General features: G+C 36.0%; 1 protein-coding gene across 1 annotated transcript in view; it reads right to left on the bottom strand.

Annotated features, from left to right (window-relative positions):
• The window catches only part of LOC140696539 (low-density lipoprotein receptor-related protein 1B-like), a 305,131-nt gene that overhangs the window by 137,801 nt on the left and 146,769 nt on the right, over positions 1-20,561 (bottom strand). The window contains exons 2-3 of the mRNA XM_072962067.1: positions 16,029-16,148; positions 11,313-11,441 (exon numbers count right to left, since the gene is read on the bottom strand). Of these exons, the coding sequence (XP_072818168.1) occupies positions 11,313-11,441; positions 16,029-16,101 (202 nt within the window). The 5' untranslated portion in view covers positions 16,102-16,148. The remainder of the gene's footprint in view (positions 1-11,312; positions 11,442-16,028; positions 16,149-20,561) is intronic.

Below are 20,561 nucleotides of genomic sequence, written 5' to 3' on the forward strand. Positions count from 1 at the left end.
AAGATAAAAAAGCATTACTCAAATCATACAATGAATTATAGATAAAAGTTAACCAAACTAAACTAAAAATGTGGACAAAGTTAATTATATAAGTAAAAAAAGGATAACAGGGTTGAAATATTTTCATTTCTGAAAATATTTGGCCAGATTTGTTTCTCCATTTTTTTCAACCATTTTGTTAATGAAAAAAATCTCTTCACTGAACTGATATTTACACTAAGTACACATTGTGCCATATGTCAAAGGAAATTATTTTATCATATTTCATACAAGAGAAAATAAAATATGAATCAAATGTGGAAACATTAAAGTGCATTAAAAACAGTACTGGGCTAAGGAAGAAAATGTAATTACAGCAACTATACTATAATTTATCTTAGACTACCTTTTATTGTCATAATGCATTTATGTTGCATTATTAATTGAATGAAAATGAATGTATTTTTTATTTTATTTTTTAGTATTTATAGATATAAGACATTCGACTAGTATCTGATGGGGATTAGTAGGATAGTCTGCATTCAAGAAAAATATAATCTAATAGAAAAATTAACATATACACACACACACACACACACACACACACACACACACAAAGCTCTGTTATTTTTTAAGTCAGGTTTGGTAATGAGTAAAAGGTGTACAGTAACAAGAGTTCCAATGAATGCTTAGCTATATCTTGCTATGGTCTGAATGTTTGTGTCTCCCAAGTTCATATGTTGAAACACTAACCCCCAAAGATGACAGTATTGGGGGGGTCAGGTGGTTCTGTCAGTCATGAAGGTGGGACCCTTATTAATGGGATTAGTGCCTTATAAAAGAGCTCTCCCTGTGCCACGTGAAGATACAGTTATGTCTGTGACTCTGAAGACCATGCTGGCACCCTGATGTCAGGCTTTCAGCCTCTAGAACAGTGAGAAATACGTTTCTCTTAGTTGTAAATCATCCAGTCTGTGGAATTTTGTTACAGCAGCACAAACGGACAAAGTCATATCTGTTTAGTAGAGTTAGAAGCTCCTTTATGGTGATGACATTTGATTTCAGCTTTGCCTTAATGGAAGAACAGGAATTGAACATACAGAGGTTACAAAAACAGAAGAAAATTGTAAAGCAAACAAACAAAACAGAAAAAGAAAGTCAGGTGAAACAGAGCTTTGACACAAGCGCAGATGTGGGGGAGACTAAGATATGTTGGGAGGATACTGGCCACAGTTTTTCAGTTTCCTGAGTGTACACCATGCATGAGTGGTGGAGGACCTTCACAATGGTAACAGTAGCTCTGCCCCTCTGAGCATATTTTAGGAGTCACACACTGCAATACATGCTTCATAACTATTGGTTTGTTGCATACTCACAACATCTCTATGAATCAGCTGCTAATATTATCCAGATTTTACAAATCAGAGAACTAAGTTATTTAGAGTTTAAGAAACTTGCATAAGATGACACGGCTACTAAGTTAAAAGGACTGGATTCAAACTTACAGAACTTGTAGTAGGCTGAGGAAACACTGTATGGGTCACTGACTGTCAAGATGATAGACATATTTTTAATTTTGGTTAAACAGTGCAAAGCCAGTATAAATTTTCGAAAAGGAGTACAATGAGCAGAAATATGCTTGAAGATTAACTGAGAAATAATACATAGGATGCTGTATGGGCAAGGAGAATATAGTGGGATAGAGAAGTTTCCCATTTAACTTTTTAAACTGTATTTGCTTTTACTTTTAAAATGGTATAATCTAACTCACATTAGGTGAGAAGGTAGTATGTAAAGTCTTATTTATACATTGCCTTGGTGGTAGTATTCTGGAATGAGGTCGGAAAGGAGTTGGATAAAAGAAAAGGTATTTTTGTTCCTGTTTAGACTGATGCGGTACAGAAGGAAAGAATGGTCCTATGTGCCAACATTTCTCTTGGAAGCAAAGGCCTTTAGGAGAATGTAAGCCACAGGAAATCCTCAGAGGTTCAGGAACATACTAGATTTCACATGTATAAACAGAGTTGTGTACTCATATTTTCAATTATAAAGAAAGTAACCCAAGATTATTATTAAAAAAAAAACTTGTGGACACAGGTATTGGATATCTGGATTACAGAACAGAGAAATGTTATTTTAAGTTCTCAGAAAATAGGTAATAAGAACCTAAAATGGGTGACGGTGTGTTCCCAAGTAGAGGTTGGTTGGCATTATAAAGTCAAAGTTCTAAACTGTAATGACTGTTTTATGTGGACAATAAGGAATACGGAGTCAAGGATTATGTGCAAATCTGAGATTTGGGTGATAGGGAGAAGGATGATGTTATAAAGAAACAGGATATAAAGTAGAATCAGTTTTAAGAGAAGATGATGAGTTTAGGGACGGCGTATCAGTCCTGCATTGCGTTCTGTAATCTTGTCTTGCGCATAGTAAAAACTCAGGTAAAATACTGACCAACCTGAATTATAAACTGTAAAATGATTTAACCTTTTTATTTAGACATAATTAGTGAAATGCTGGTACCTCCACTTGAAATGTGATTGGAAAGTAATTAAATGCTGTTTTTTTAGAAATAGGGATCATTTTAAAAAACACAATGAAAGCTAATAACATCATGCCACACATACACACAATGTCTCATTTTGCAAATCAGCAGCTCTCACCATCTGCCTATTTCTTAAAGAGCTGACTCACCAGATCAAGGAAACATTTCCCCTATTATCTGGAAGGCCTTACCTGGCACATGGTAAGCGTTCAACAAACGGATGACACATGGAGACTTGTTTGAATATGGATTCTCCAACGTTTTTAAAGATATTTTACTGATTTTTTAAATTTAAGAGCAACAGTGTACTTCAGAAAGTAAAATGACACAAATAATGCATTGTGATTTTTAATCAGGAAAATGAAATAAATTATACTGAATTTAATTAAACCTATAATTTAATTTAATTGAAGGGTTATTTTGGTAAATCTCAAAATCTCGGAGTATAAGTCACTCAAAATTTAGGTAACTGAATCAATATTAACATTAGCAGATAGTATGGGGGTGGTCAATCTATCTACATTAGTCACAGAGAGGTGGCCAAGGGCTACTTTTGAATCTCTTAGTCATCTTTCTAATTGTGGCAAACAGCTTATTTAGCAATAGAAACACATTTTTCCCAATTCAGACATGTCCTTCTAAGTTATAAACTGGTAATGATTGAGTTTGTATGTAATAGATACTGGCTCACTTAAAAATTGCTTGTTAAATATTTCCAGTTTAAAAGTACGGGTCCTTTAAAAAGCCACTTTTAATTTGTCTCCTAAAAAGAAAATACTATCTCAGTATTTGCATATTTATTTATAGATTTAACAAATATTTATTGAGCATGACTAGCTTCTGCCAGGCACTCCTCTAGATGCTAGAGATACAGCAGTCAACAAAACTACAGAGTTTCTGTTTTTGTAGAGCTTATTTACCTTTTAGTGGAGGAAACAGTCAATAAGCAAGTAAAGAAAAACTATTTAATACTGTTTGGCAGTGTCAAATCCATGAAGAAAGGTAAAGCATTGGTAGAAATGTAGGTGAAGGTTGGTCCTTAGGGAGAGTAGTCCAATTTAGGATACATTTTAAAGTTTAAAACAAAGAGTTTGTGAGAAAGAATGGAGGGAAGGGTGACTCCAATGTTTTGACTTGGACAGCTGGGTGAATGGGGTCATGTTTACCAACATGGCCATCACTGGCAAAAGCATTGTTAGGGGAGAGAAACAAGAGTTTGGGATACAGAGAGTTTGATATTTCTATTAAATTTCCAAATGGAGGTATTAAGTTGGATCTCAATTTTCAAGTGAATCTGGTGTTCAACAAAAATGTTAGAGCTGGTGATAAGAACTTACAAGCCTCAGTCTCTAGATGTTTAATAAAACCATGGAAGAGGATTTGTTTTTAAAGACACGGTACAGGATGAGAACACTTAGGAAATTAATAAAGCAAGAGAAGATGTCCAAAGGATTGAACACTGAGTCATGCCAAAAATACTGGCAAAATGAGGGATCATGCAGCAAAATCAATGGATACATGTTAGGGTAAGAGGAAAACTCCAAGAATGTGCTGCTTTAAAAGGTAAAGTATTCCAGGAGGAGACAAATCCGTTGTGTGCTAAGGACTTGATCACCCACTAATTAGGCAACTGGAGGTCACTGGTAACCTTGACAATAGACGTGTAACTTTAAGAACATTAAGACCCACTGAAGTGGGTTCAAGAGGGAGAAGGAGGAATTACAGAAAGAGACAACAGACTCTAAATTTTTTATAAAGAGAAAAGAAAAGGAGAGTGGTGGCTGGAGAGGAATATGGTTTTAAAGAAGGGTGTTTTGTAGCCTATTTATGACATCCTTGTATACTGATGGGCATGCTCCAGGAGGAAAGGAAATATTGATGATACACATAAGAAAGAAGACAACCATATGAGTCAAATTCTTGAGCAGGTGAGAGAAAGTGGGGCTGATGCACAACTACAGGGACTGGACTTCAGAACAAAGTTTGCTCTTCGATTCAAATAAGAGGAGGATGGAGGGGTAAGTTCTAGAGTTAGACAGATTGGTAGATTTAGTAGAGTTCAGGGTGAGAAAGTTCTCTTTTCATTGCTCCTGTTTTGTTCAGGAAATAGGAAACGAGACCATCATCTTAGAATAAGGAGGAAGGAGGGAGACATACAAAAATTCATTACCTAGAGGTAGAAAAAACGGACACTTAACCTGTTTCACTGTTTCCTGACAGGGCTGCTCAACGACATACACACATAACTTACATTTAAGGTTGCAATTTTCTACTTTGCTATTAAAAAGACAGATTAATTCTAAGTACTCAATGGTGATTATATAGCAACTACTAGCTACTTTACTAGGTATATTTCTTGTAATTTGATGATATATTGTTTTAAACCTCTAAAGTCTATTAAGACATAATTTATCTAATAATTTGGCAAGTATTATCTTTCATAGAAAGCAAAGATGAAGGCTGTGTGAGTCCTAATGCTAAGAAGAAATGCCTGCATAAATTTAAAAATGCATTCAATACAATAGATTTTCTCTTCTCAGGACTAAAATGGCTCTAAGTAGCTTTATTAGGGAGAATATGCAGAATATTAGTCATCAAAGTCAAGGGCAAGTGTGAGCTCTGGGGGAGGAGTGCTCAAGAGACTTTCTCTTAACTGCTGGGATTACTTTGTTGACTGCAATTGATACAGGGGATGCCTTGCAGGCTCTCTGGGGAAAAAAAAACATTCTTATTAGAAAAAAATACATTTTTTTCCTCAGGTTTTAAGCTTTGGTTTTCTGAGGATTTCAATAGCTTTATACTTCTAGTTTTCCCAAGCAGAGTAACAGAAAAGTTATATATGAATGTTCAGCCACGTCTAATCTGAAAATTAAACCACTTGTAATTTCTATGAATTTAAATGTGCCTCATTTATTTTTAGTGCTCATTATACTTGTCCAACTGTAAGACAAAAAAAGGGAGTTAATTTTAGAGCGTGATATGATCCATCACATATTCTGTATTGAAGATTTAAGTAACAGTTCAATAGCTATTCTATAAAAAATTAAATAAAATGATAGAAATATGTACTTACATGTTGTGGCTTTTGTGAAAACAAAGATCACTGACTGTCAAATCTAGAGCCCATAAATGTGGCCATGTAACTTCATACCCAACGCCATCCGCAGCTAGACTGCAGCTAAGATGTTAAGCGGCAAGCAAAATGGAAGACACGCGGTTTTTCTCTGACTACGGGTAAATCAAAGTTGTCATGACACATAAAGCACGTGACAGATAAGAGTGTTATCGACCTTGCAACTCTGCGGCTAGAAAAAAAGATTTAAGATGTCAAGAAAGGTGCTAGACTGTGAAAATGATGCACTCTAGAAAAAAAAAATTTAAAAAACAAAACACAAAGAAAGACTACCCATGAAGAGTTTGACACCTCAGTACCAGCAAACTCATTAACAGTGTGCGGGTAGAAGAAAAAGTGTGATGTTTAATTTGGGTAATGGCAATTCCATCAGAAATCCCTGCCCTGTCCTGTCATGGATTGTGATTTCCAAGTGAGTAAAGGATCAAAGATGATGCAGGGTGGAAATATTCTAAATAAATAGAGAAATATGTTCAACGGCCATGTTTTCAAAAGGAGTCTACAAAGCTCCAGTATTTCTGTACAATAGAGGCGTGGGTAATAGTGTCTGATTGCAGCTGGTGTGGCTTATTCTTCAGTTACAGTTACAGAGCAAACACACAGTGGGACTGCACGTTTGAGAAGGCCATAGTGGGGAGCACACATTTATGAAGATTATGCAGAGCTCCCCAACCACTTTATGATGTCAATACTACAGTAAAGGTAGCTTGAGCCCTAAATAACAGGATGAAACTGGCACAAAAATAACTTATGAATCTCTTCCAGGGTTGTGACTTTCCTTTTATTGATATATCAATAAATCAGTATCAATACTGATTTACTATCAATATCCCAGTACCCTTATTCTGATTCTTGAACGTTTAGGAAATGGCTTAAATCATCCAACAAACATTCACCAAGCACATACTCTGTTCCAGGCACTGGGCTGCTTCCGTCACTTACCACTCACCATCGTGCAGACACTCTACTCCAGGCATACGTGACCGAGCAAAAACAACAAATCTGGATTCTACCCTGGTGCTGGTCTGCTAGGCTCGCTCTGAGCTCAGAGCTTCTCACACACCAGCATGTCACCAAGTGTCATTCATTGTTATGCCCCAATGAAAGGACAAATTGTGCAGGAACTAGACCTCTGGACTACCTAAAAATAGGAAAAACTCTGAACAGTGAGTCTTCATGTTGTCAAGGCATAGTCACATGGCATTGTGCGGAAGGATATTCTTAGCCAGATGGTAGGCTGAAACAGATCCGATCCACCAGTTCCTTAAGTTATCAAGGTTACTAGGACTTCATATGTTACCCTTCCTAAACACTTAAATTTTAATACACAGTGCTTCTGTTTTTAAAAAAGGCATCTATATTTTTAACACCTGAATTCCAAGGATTACAAGTGGCTGATGAGACTAAGATATTCTGAGCAAAGACTCCTCCCTTTCCACACAGGAACTTGCCTATTCTTCCCGAAGTAGAACCAGCCCCGACAGAAAGCCACGGATGATTCCTCCAGTTTACGGAAGAAAAATTTAAACTACATATTAGCAGATGATAATACAGTTTAGAAGTAGGACACATAGGAAGTTATATTTTGTTTTATTTGTCTTTCTTAAAAAAAAAAAAGAATTGTAGCAAAGAAAACAGCAAGTGGTGTGAAAACACCCCCTGACACTGTCTAGAGGTGTGCTTCCAAGGACCAGACAGGGGTTATAATCTGTATTTCCTACGACTCTAAGAGTTCCATTGCTTCAATAGTCTCCTGTCACCCTCACCCAAATCTGTCAATAGCAAAGCATAAACTGTAACAGAATCGCACACTGATTCAGTAGGAGGGTTCTCTTCTCTCACTACTCTGGTTGCTGTCTGGCAAAGAGGTCCACTCTCCCTCACCTGGGGCCATTCAGGGCAGTGCTTCTCCACTGACGAGCACAGAACTATGTAGTGCTCTTGATCTTGCTGTTGCTTCAGTGCCATCAGTAGAGCCTGACAGCTTCCGTAGAATTGTACGCTGCGGTAAACGCCTGCCTTCAGCCGAGTGGCAGAGTCCAATGAGCCTGGACTTACCAGTTCATTTCAAATGGCCAACAGTTCATCAGTTAAACACCCCTAGCTATTAGTTTCACTCTCACAGGTTCTGCATGAGCCCGCTCTCAGCCCTGGGTGCCCACGGTCAACACGCACTTCTGAACAAAATCAGTCAAGATCAGTGAAAAGAGAGTTAGTTCAATTAAACAACAACAAAAAACCTTTTCATCTTCGCATGTGATAAGACATTATTAGAATCCTAGTCCCCAAGAAAAGTACATATATACAGGATGTTGTACAGGATACTTGCAGATGTTTTGACAGCTACTTTCAATCACCTTTTTTCATATAAGTCCTAACGTTTAATTTAAAAATTACTAGTTTTTAATGTGTGTCCCATTCCAGAGTAATGAACACTTCATCATGACATCACATTCTCGTATGCCTCCTCCTACAGTTGTATCAAGTATGCATATTTAAGGTTATTTTTGTAACATACATTGTAGACTTTCTTCTGTTTGGAAATTATTTTGGTATCACGTGGATAATTGGAATTGATTACCTTTGAAGTTTCTCCCAACTCTGAAACAACTGGATTCTTTATTTCAGTAGTCAGGTTAATCTTACCAAGTGTAGAAAAGGAAAGAATGTGTACTGCATAAATTATCAAGAATAAAAAGGCCTCCCACCTAACATTAATCTCTTCCTCAATCTGCCACAGGGACTAAAGTCCTCCGCCCCTGTTAGCGTTATTTCTTAAAGTTCTCTTAAGGCTTATGAATTTTACTTGGATTCAGGCATTATGTCACAAAGGAAGGACAATCAATTAACTCAAATTAATTTACCTAATTACTATCAATTGTCATACCGAAAATAAGATCCCCACAGGCAAGCTTTGGGGTGACTAGTTGGGGTGCAACCCTGATACTATCTTGTGCTGAAGCATCTCATCACCTTTCTCAGCAGCTTCCAGCCCACTGGCTTTGCTATCTCCTTGCCTTCACAAAAAAGGCTGCTTCTCCTAGAAGTTCTATTTTCCCATCTATCATCTAGTAGGGGCTCTGTAGAACTTTCGTGTGTTCAGTTCTAGCTGCCCATTATGTCCTTCCGGCTTGCTATTTTCAAATGGTTCTTTTACATACATCTACTGTTTTGAGTTAGCCCATTCTAACCCTCCCCAGTTTCACACAATCCCAGCTTCTGGGATCCCTGGATCTCTGGCTTGACCTGGAGGGAAAGTCAGATTCCAGTGTCTAGTGGGATAGAAGTTTAGAGGAAGGGAACGGGCTAATCTAAGCAGCCAGGTAACGACAAAGAGGAAAGTCAAAGCCTTAAAACAAATATGGTTTAGTTTTAGCATTTCCCTGGCATCCTTCAACGAGAGCAATACTACAGTACATAAAATTGTTGTAAAAAAATTTTAAAGCTGATGAAATTTTACATATAACTGAGGCAAAAAATATACTCTGGTACATCTGTTATAAAGATGAGAAAACTAAAGCAAAACTGATAGTTTTCCTTTTGACTTGTACAAATGCACTGGTTCAAATATCCCTGTGACCTTGACAACTAGTCAATACACACTATAGACTTGTACCCATTTACTATAATACTAGCAACTCGTTTTCCTAAAACTACAAACCACAGAAACACTGTCACGGAAACTATGTATTGTTCAAACCATGTAGGCCAATATTTTTATCAAGCCAACCACCCTGAGGTGAAGACATTTATATATTCTGTTATGAGTGCTAGAGCCATCAGATCTCCTTAAGTAACATTTTATTACCATGTACCACAACCTCTTAGGTTATATACTTTTTTTGTCAGATACCCCTCCACGAATAAAGAGCGGAAGTGCTTCTTCGTAGAGAGTTTACTACATTACATTCTCCCTGTGTATTCACAGCAATATTGTCTGGATCAATAGAAACAGCAAAGAACAAGCTTTCTACTTGTTTAGTCTGTCAGTGTTTTAAATCAGAACTCTCAGTGGTGGATTAAAGAGGAACATATAACTTGACCTAGTTTTTCTGAAGGATTGCCCCGAAAAATAAATAGGGCTTGGTAGACCAAGTCTGTAATTCAAAGAAATAAACTAAGAAGTAAAAGAGTTTCTCTCTTTGTATTTTTGTATACAAATATGTTTTGTAAATAATTAAATACACGATCCAGAGAAATAGTTGAAATTATAACATGGAGTTATGTTGTAAAGCGAAACAGAAGTTGTAGGTGGCAGAGCAAATCCAATGCTTTTCTGAGTTTGGCTTCGGGAAAGAGAACCCCATCCAATTTTCTAATTGTTAATCAAAGGGAGTAGAGGGACATTCATTAATTGATCAAAACATCATAATTTGATAATGCATGACATGAAACCAGATTTGGGGGTAATTAGTCTATGCCAGATAAATACCATATATAATATCCCCCTATATTATTCCTAAGCTAATTCTGCTTACAAAAGTAATTAGTGTTATCCCATTGTTACTAGCACATCTCAAGGCTATTTCTTAGCAAGTCAACAATACTTCCCCAGGATTTACTTAGACTGAACACTATGTAAAAACTACAGGCTTTATTTGCAGGTAAGCGGGTTAAAAGGAAGGCAGTTTTGAAGCATGAAATTCAAACACTTAAGAGTGGAACTCTCATTTTAGTAATTTAATTAGAAAGAAAAACTAATTCCTTCTTTTTCATTCCTTCCATAAATATTCATGAGTACCTATATGTCCCAGGCAATGATCAGAACTGAGTAAATAACAGTAAACAAAACTGACAAGTTCTACACTGTCTTAATTCTTGTATTATTCTAGGGAAATTAGATGATAAACAAACACATACATGAGTTCATTACAAATGGTAGTGCTGTAAAGAAAATAAAACTGAAAAATCATACAGCGATGCAGTAGGTACAAATAAGTACACTTGGGAAATAAGATAGTGATGGAGAGGGTTCACACCATTGAACAGAATGACCAGAGAAGGTCATTCTGAATGTTGACATTTTAGGCAGACTTGAATGATAAGGAAAAGCATTACAGGCAGATGAAACAGCAAGTAGGAAGACCTCCAGGCAAGAGCAAAGTGGCTGAAAGAGGAGGAAACCAGTGCAGCTGGTGTGTGATTATAAGAAGAGAAGTAGCCGATGAGACGGAGAGGTACGGGGTACCAGACCATTAGCCCTCGGAGGTCCTGTGAGAAGTCTGGGTTGTATTCTCAAGGTGAGTGAAAGATACTGGGAGATTTTAAGCAAATTAATGACATGGTCAGGCTGATATTGTAGCAGAGAACTTTAACGATTATGCGGAATACGGATTTGGGAGAGAAAGCAGAAGTTCACAGAAACCAGTTAGGAACGTCTCACATAGTCCAGGAGAGAGATGGACAATTCAAACCAGTTAATCAGTTTCTCCTGAACAGGTGTTTGTTCATTAGAAACTCCCTGTAACGGAAGGGGTTTTATATACTGCACAGTGACAACTAAAAGCAGCGCTCTGGACCTCTAAGTGTGGATTAGTGAATCAAAATGGAGGAAGAACCTATTTCCTCAAAGCCTATATTGCCCTACTACATTTCTAATGAAAAGAAATTGCAAAAGAAATAAATTCTGGAAGGACAAACAGCGAGACAACTCACCATTTTTGGCTTTGCAAGACCTGTTGTCTGGCTGCACCAGGTAGCCCTCCACACAGCTGCAGGCGTAGGATCCACGTGTGTTTGTGCAGGTCTGGCTGCAGGTTCCATAAATAGCACATTCATCTTGATCTAAAAGGAAAATTGGCATCATTCCTAGGCAGATTTATTGTTGGGCATTATTTTTTCTCCTTGAAGAAAACATTTTTTTCCCAAACTTTGGAAAAAAATAAAAAAATTTTTTTTTAAAAAAATGAGTGAAAGAGTCAATTCCAATATGTCTTTTTGAAATCACACTAATGGAACATACAATTCATTGTTGTTTAACAGTTACAGAGATGCAAGATCAAATTTAACATCAAATCTTTTACTTTGAAAGAGAATGTATTGACATTTTTAATAGCAGGCTAAAAGTCCTTAGATATTTGTGCAAAGGTATAAAATGTACTCCAATGAATATTTGCTGAATAGTTCCAGTGTTTATGACACTGACTTTTTCACTATTTTAACAAAGAATTAATCTGGCAACATGATTTTCAAGAAGAGATTAAATACGAGTTTTGAACTAAGCTACAAAAACCACTCTCTCTAAATCAAAAGGAGGAAACTATTAAGTACTTGTTGAAAAGATAAAATTTATCTTAATTAATTTTTATTTTATATCTATGGTCATCCTTCTATTCCTTCCTTCCTCTCCCAATATTTTCTTCCTCCAGCATTTTGCTCAGATCTCTGTAAACAGCAGGTAGTTAATGATTCTTAACCAACCAGGAAAATTAAAACCAAAATCTGTCAGCTAATAATTTAGACAAATGTCTACTCAGTCCGTCGTGTTTACCAAGCACTATACTAATCCCTGAAGAAACCAAAATTGATAAAACATGGTTTCAATTTCTAGGTGAAACAAGTCTAGTGAAATAGAATTTCACTTCTATGCATTTCCTTTTAACAGAGGCATATTCTAGTTATGATAGAAACATAAGACAAGTAAATGAACCTGCTGGATGAAGGGAGAAGGTCAAGTGAAGGCTGCATATTGAGCTCAGTTTAAAGGACAATTTAGACTTCTTCAGACTAAATAAAAAGAGATCCAATAGAAAGAAGCATTCCAGTTAAACACAACAGCATGTGAAAAGCCATCAGTATGATATGGCAGGAATTTCAGAGAAGCGTCAGGAGTCAAGTGGAGTAAGGGTGTGTAGGGGAAGTGGTAACAGATGATAATGGGAAAACAGTTTCGGCACCGGATAATGAAGTTATTTGTTTGCTAAAGTGTTGTACGTGATATGTGGGCATTGGGAAAGCATTAATTAGATGAGCTTTATGATCAACTTTGTATTTAAAATTAAAGCCTTATGAAAAATGGATTGGTAAAGGTAGAGAATAGATTCTGGAAAATTAATTGTGTGCTAATTTCACATAAGAAATATTCTGAAATCAAACTTTTGAACTAAGACAGTGGCATTGGAATGGAGAAGAGGGAATGGACTCAAGTGTTTAAGAAATAGAATAGACAACTTATGAAAACTGGATATGATGGAGGTGAATGGTGGTCCAATTTTATAACAAGTATGGACTTCAATGGAGATACTAGGGGAGGAGATAATGAGTTTGATTTGGACGTTAAATTTAAGGTGTCTGTAGAGCATCCTTGAGTAAGCTTCTAATAAGCAGTTAGATGGGACCAGTAATACAGGCTGAGATCTGTCTTGGAGTATTTAGGATAGCACATGGGTAACAGTTTAAATAGTAGCATATGGATAACAGATTTAAAAAAAAAAATAGTAGAGGCTTAGATCCCACAGAGAGAAAGGGAAAGCAAGAAAAGCTTAGCTAGAGCAAAATACTGCAGGATACCAGTGTGAAAACGGCAGGCAAGAAATGGAGTCCAGGAGCCTCCTTTGAAGGACACTTCACGAGAAGGCTGAAGAAAGGAGTTAAGAAAGAGGAGCTTTTCAAGGATATCAGTGTTATATGCAATGAAGAAATCCAGTGAGATAAAGATTGAAATTACCATTTGGATTTGGCAGGTAGGACACCTGTAGGGACCTTGGTGCAGTGAAGGGGGAAAGGGAATACTGCTACAAATAAATGCAAGACACATCTTCACTGGAACATGCTTTTGTTTCATGGAATCTCTAAATGGAATAGGATAAACTTTGGCCTATTCACAGAGTTTGGTCACTGGAGCTTGGGGATACTGAATTCGAAGAAAATAGGGGACACTTGGAACAATGTTTGAGGGAGAAGTTAAGGGAAAATGACAGAAAAAAAGGAGAAGCTAACAAGATGGCCCACGGCTATGATGTTAAGTGGATTAAACTGCTTGGGTATAATAAGAATATTCCTCAGTCTTTGTCCTCAGTTTCTGGTATGAGGTTCCTAACCTTGTAATTTTCTGAGCTAAAGGAACACCTTTTGTTATTTATAATGAGCCCTTGTGAAATATATTAGAGTCTATGCTAATGAGGTGACTCAGGGCGGGGCCACTAGATAATCTCAGAATGGGGCTGGTCACCAAAAAGACCAAACACCTGGTTAGAGAGTAGGAAGTCTCAGTCCCACCTTCTGACCCCCCAGCTAAAGAAAGGCGTTTACTAAGGAAAAGCAAAGAGATTGCTAAGTAGTGACCCGTGCCTTTGTATGGCATTAATTTGCATTTTTCTCAGATTTCTTTAGCTTTATGTAATAGCCTGCACTCAAGGATGGCTTGTTTGAATTAAGTAGCCTTGGGGATAGAAAGAATAGTATTTGGAGCGAAGTCTACAGTGATAATGTGAAACAAAATCTGAGCAGGTAAGACCAGCCCTTAGTGGCAGAAATGATGATTCTCATCTATTTTCACCAATTTTTTCAACTTTAATATGATTGCTTGCTATTTAGTTTTTCTGATATGATTATGCTATCCAGGAAAACAATACAATTAATTCTTTCTTTTCTGTTTTCTTAGTCAGAATGCACTGCTGTGAAATTGATTTAACTCCACAAAACTGGTCACAAAGAAAATGGGCATGTTGTCACTTGTCATGCTGCCTTCTTTCTCCCTTCAAGGACAGAGAATATCCTGGAAATACCTTTGGGAAGGCATAAGTGATGCTCAGACCTGGCCATCCAAGAGAGCAGAGAAAGTAGAAAAAGAAAAAAGCTCCTCCTCTACCGGGGAACTTCGATAATGACCGCTGTGTAACTCCTCACTAATGTTCAACAGAAGAAAGTGACTGTGATGATTTTTTTGGATTTAAATGAGACTCAGGAGAAAGAGACCCATGCATAAGGAGCTGAAAACCCTGACTCCTAGAGGAGTGAGGCACAGCAAAAGAGTGAGAAGGACACAGGGTAAGCGTATTGGCTGACTTTGTGTGAAGGGAAGGTGTTGTTTAGAACTTGAAACTGTATGCGTGTCCAGAGGTACTGGTTATATCCAGCTGACTTTCGTGATTATAAGCAGTCTGGTGTTACCACATCTTCTGATTTTTTTCAGATTTTGTGTGCAATCTTCTGACTTTTAAATGTTGGCCTAAAAATGATGTCAGTCACATACTCCCCTATGGTCAGATGATGCAGCCTCTCGGTCTGATAAACATCTGAAAAAATACATGTTTTTCTTTATAACACTCATATTATGCAGAAAATGAAAAAAAAAAAGAACAAACTAAAACTTTAAGCCCCAATGTACATTATAAAGCAATGAGCCTCCTCAGGATAAGAATAAGTGGGCTCCAGAGATCTGTGTTTTACTCCCACGTCTATTCTGAAAAAAAGATGTGCAGACTTAAGTCATTTAACCTTGCAGTCTCACTGTTCTCACTTTTGTCATCAGAATTTTGAAAAATATTCTCTCTGAGGATTTTTTCAATTTGAAGATTCTGTTTTATGGTAAAAGTGATAATAATAAAGCAAAGCTTTGAAGTAATCAGCGAAGCACTCATTTCTTCAGAAAATACTCTGTTTATTAGTGCTGGTAATGCACATGTTCCCCACCTTTAACATAGATTCTATATTTGATGTATCCTATATACAGATTCTAAATATCATATAAAATAATGTATTATTTATATTGTGACTATCAGATTTATACAATCTGCGATACCCACAATATTTATACACACAAATACATATATGTATTTGCAGTCAAGAGAATGGAGAAGTGACCTAAAATAGTTCAGTGTGGCAGAGTAGTATCATTTCAGAGAGTAAACATTTGCTGCAGAGTATTCACAAAAGCAAAAATTAAGACATTAAAAATATATAAATATTTTATGTTTATCATTACTGCTATTACTCAATTACCAATTACCAGAATTATCAATGCAAAAGTTGTAAAGAACATTACATGATTAGTATTAAGCTGACTTCGTTAATAACAAATGTCTATTACACTGCAGCTATATAACAGGCAAAAAACATTTAAGTTAAACTAATCAAATCCAAAGTTCTAACCAAGCGATTAACCAAAACATGTTCTATTGTTGACATGACCCATGTTTGACATTATTGCAGTATGAATTGAAAATTGATTTGTATAAATGCTTATCTGTAATGTTTGTGTATGTGGTTTTGGTTGGAGTGACAACTTTTAAATCTCAAGAAACAAACAAAAAAGTTAACGTGAACGTCTTAACTTGGAACACATGGTAGGTGCTTGAATATATTTTATTAACTTTCTTGTAACTAAGCCTCTGTTAAAAGAAAACAAATAGAATTACATTTCATACTTACCTTTACAGCTTCTTCCATCCTCTTTTATTTCAAATCCATCCTCACAGTAACATATTGTACTATTTCTGACCATTGCACATTTATACTGACAATTCAACTGCTGGCAATTGGGTAACAGTTCTGTGGATGAAAAACGAAGGTATTAGCTCTATACAACTGTGCACACATGTATATTGCTTAAATTTAAATGTTTTTATTTACTTAGTACATAACCTAATAATGTAGGTTCGATTGGTTTCCTAGAAAGTTTCTATGATTGGTTGACAGAACAAATAGTATCTAGTCCCTCTAAAACATGTTGGTTTACATTTGTTTGAAGTATTGTTAATAAAATTTCAGAGCAATCTGTTCAGTCTTTCACTTTCTAGCTTATTAGGTGTGTTCAAAGTCACAAATCCTTTCAAGTTCTGGTAAATTAAATTATTTCAAGAGGAAGTGTCGACTCATTGGTTGATTTCACCATTTATGCCTTTTCTATCCGACACATTAATTGATTTTCTATCTTTTGAAGGCTTGTTTTGATTTATCAATCCATGTATATCTTTCATAGCAATCAATGTGAATATATGCCATTTCAATAATTTATCTTTCATTGATGGCAACATATTAGACAAATACTGGACATAATATATTTCATTATACCTGAACTCCTTCGGAACAAATACATCACTGAAGCTAAAGTTAGCAAACCCTCAGAGCAAATTACGGTTCAATACTATAAATGCATGAAACAGATGAAGTGACAGAACCACATTCACTGCCCAAATAATTTCTAACAGGAATATGATTTCCCAAACTAGAAAAATACATGGATAGAACATGTAACTGATTTTGCCGTCTGAAAATAGGGATACTAATGGGTTGCAACAATTCCACCTCCTGGGGAGAAAAATAAGGATTTTAAAGATTAAGTTTAAATGATTCAAAAAATTGGTATTTGCCAAGTTTAACTGGTGCTTCAGAAATATTATATATTTTAATAAAAATATACGAAAAGTCCAATTGGAAAACAGAACATTCCAAGCTGACAATTTGGTATTTTACTAAAAATTTACTTATCTACAGTATTTGCTTAGCCCAATTACTTTTCAACCCCTTCATGCAACTATTTTATTTTTCTCTTCTTAAAACTCTGAATCTCCTTCCTAATGGCCACTCACAGATGATGATCCTGCTTCCTACTTCCCTGAAAAAGCTGAAGCAATCAAGAGATTTTTTTCCCACAAATTTACGCTTCCCATTTACACACCTCTGCGTATCCTTGTCCTTCTTGCTTTTCAAACTTGGTTTAACTCATCATTAAAGCTCCAACCCCAGTTCCTGTGCACAAACTGCATTTCCTTTCACCTACTCAAGGCTGTCTTCAGTATTTCTCTACTTCCTCCCATAATCATTTTAAAAAAATGTATATTATATCAAACTAGACCCCCATCTCTTTTTGTCAGTCAAGCTTCACTGGAACACAGTCATGGCCATCTGTTTACTCATTGCCTATGGCAGCTTTATACTATAAGCACGACTCAACTAGTTGCCTCATTTAACTAGCTGACTGGTTGCCCCACACTGAACATTCCTACCATAGCCCTTTACAGAATGCTTTCTGACCCCTGTACTAGCTCATTCTCAGCATCAAACATGCTCTGATTTTTCCTCAGATTAACAAACAAAAAGCCTTGATCTCGCCTTTCCTACTACTCACTGTTGCCCAATTTCTCTGTTCCTATTTATAACAAAATTTACAACATAATCCTTACAGATTCTCTCTCTTCCTCTGTTTCTGTCTTAAGACCACTCCGTCAAGCTTTCACTTGTATTGCTCCAGAAACTGCTCACATACAGGTCTCCGATGACCTGGATGCTGAGAAGTGCAAAAAGGCCTTTTCTCCAGCATCCTCTTACTCGACCCATCAGCAGCCCCTGACAAAGTTAACTACTTCTTGATACACAGTCAAGGGCTTGCTTCCAGGGCTCCAGATTTCTAGTTTGCCTCCTATTTCACAGCTTGCTTTGCACAGTTTCACATTTTCTTGTCAACGTCTTATGCCTGAAGTGCCCCAGGGTAGAAACCTGGTCTTTTTCTCTTATCTATCAATATACTACTAGTAAACTCATCAATACCATAGCTTCCCCACTAACTAGAACATAACTACAGTCCCATTACTTGAGAGCAAGGTGTGCCCTCTTCAACTTCTAATGTTCACTGCTCTGATTACAATCGATACTTTGTAGTCCATCTCTTACTCTTTGAAAAATCTGGAACAATTTCTGCTTCCTTGATGAATTCAAACAATATACAAATCAACTATCTGATTTATATGTTTGGAATTGGGGTCAATGCCAATCATATGCTAACAGAAATGTTAATATATATATAATGTGCAAAGACCAGTCATTTGGTCTATAAAAATACATTATTAACTTAAAAATACGGAATACAATTTCTTTTAGGAATTATGATGTTTTTGCTTTGTATGGTAGTTATTTACATTTTGGTTCCTGCCACCAGTATCTATAGCTACAAATTATGAAACTAATATATATAATAATAATAATAATATATTTCAGTGTGGCAGAGTAGCATCATCTCAGAGAGTAAACATTTGCTGTATAATATAAACATTAGGTTCATAATATATTATGAATATATTATAAATATAATATATATAATGAATATATTAGGAACTAATATATATATTAGTCAAACATGCATGTATTATTGTAATTTAAAGTTTTCAGATAAGGAAACTGATGTTTGATAGCTAACTTAAGATTATACAGTAAATATATGATGGAGATGGCATTCAAAACTCCAAAACGAGGTCAGGCTGCCTACAAACAAAGCCTATTTTCTTTTCTTTTTTTTAATGTTCTTTTGTTTTGTTTTTTAAACTTTTTTTTATTGAGTTATAGTCATTTTACAATGTTGTGTCAAATTCCAGTGTAGAGCACAATTTTTCAGTTATACATGAACATACATATATTCATTATCACATTTTTTTCCCCACTGTGAGCTACCACAAGATCTTGTATATATCTCCCTATGCTATACAGTATAATCTTGTTTATCTAGTCTACATTTTGAAATCCCAGTCTGTCCCTTCCCACCCCTCACCCCCTTGGCAACCACAAGTTTCTATTCTATGTCTATGAGTCTGTTTCTGTAAACAAAGCCTCTTTTCTTAAAAACACCTCTATTCCCACTGTACTGTCTGGTGATGGCTGAAACCATGATGTATTTTTTTTTTCATTCTTGGTTCAGTAGTGTGCTATAGATACAAGCATGTTTCATAGTTTTTATAGGATGAATGAACCAATAAATCAATAAAATAGCTTAACTCTAAGATGAGGATTAACCCTCTCAGGTGTCATTTCTAGTCCATTAAATTAAACTAGGTCCTAAATATAGTTCACTTACATCTTTAACTTGGGTAACTGAATTGTCAAATCTTGTTTGATTATGGTGGAATCAGTCCAAAATTGCCTTTACTATATATACTTCTTTAGTTCAACATTGACTGAACACCTAGTCGATGCTAAGCACTCTGTTGCTGTTCCACAGATGCAAAACTGCTTCAGACAAATCAACGAATTACACCATGAGTGTGGAAGTGGGTAGGGAGCACAAAAATGTAAACAACAGCTACAACTCATAGCAGAAAACACAGACACTAAATAAAAATGCAAGTGACATTATCTGGAAAGAGAAGAATCCATCCAGAGGCTGGAAATGGAGGTAGGTATCTGGAAGAAAGTTGTGAAAGTTTAATTTAAGCTAAAATTTAAAAGATAAAAAGAATTCAGTAGACAAAATTCATAAGCATGCATTCCAGATAAAGCAGACAACATGGAAAATAAATTTTCAGGTAGAAGCAGATTAATTCTTAGATTAAGTAGAATTTTCTGTATTGATAATGGAAGTCATTGCTGGTTACAGAGGACAGAAGTGACATACTCTGACTTGCATTGTTTGAAAGTGGCTAGCAACAAGGTACAAGATGAGTGAAAGACAGTGAAGAAAGAAAAGCTATCTAAAGGGCTAGAAATTAGGACAATGGATACTTAGATGAGCGGATGGCCAAAAACTTGGTGAAAAGATAACAACACTGAGTTAACAGTGCCAATAAAATAAATTAAGAGTAATAGAAGGCTGGAAGTTTAGGGAGAAATATTAAGTTCACCTTGACTTTTTAAAGTGTGGATAAGAGAATGGCCAGGAGGGAGGTGAGAATTGGAATCTATTTAAGAAGAAAAATCTGGACTAAAGATACAGATTTGGAAGTTCACAAAGGTATAGTTAGTAATTAGAGCCCAAAGAGACAATCATCCCTTACCAAAAACACTTATGATATAAATCAAACTCAGAGAAATTTTTACATGTGAAAGGCAAGAAGAAGAAGAGGTATCAACAAAGAAAACTGAGATATAATTAAATATACAGATGAAAAACCTAGAAAGCTCCCCAAAATCTAAAGAAAAAAAAGTTCATAGAAATAACCAGGGCGATACATGTTAAATCTCCCTAAGAATTTACTT

This window comes from Vicugna pacos, chromosome 5 (assembly GCF_048564905.1).
Source record: "Vicugna pacos chromosome 5, VicPac4, whole genome shotgun sequence".
Lineage (NCBI taxonomy): Eukaryota > Metazoa > Chordata > Mammalia > Artiodactyla > Camelidae > Vicugna > Vicugna pacos.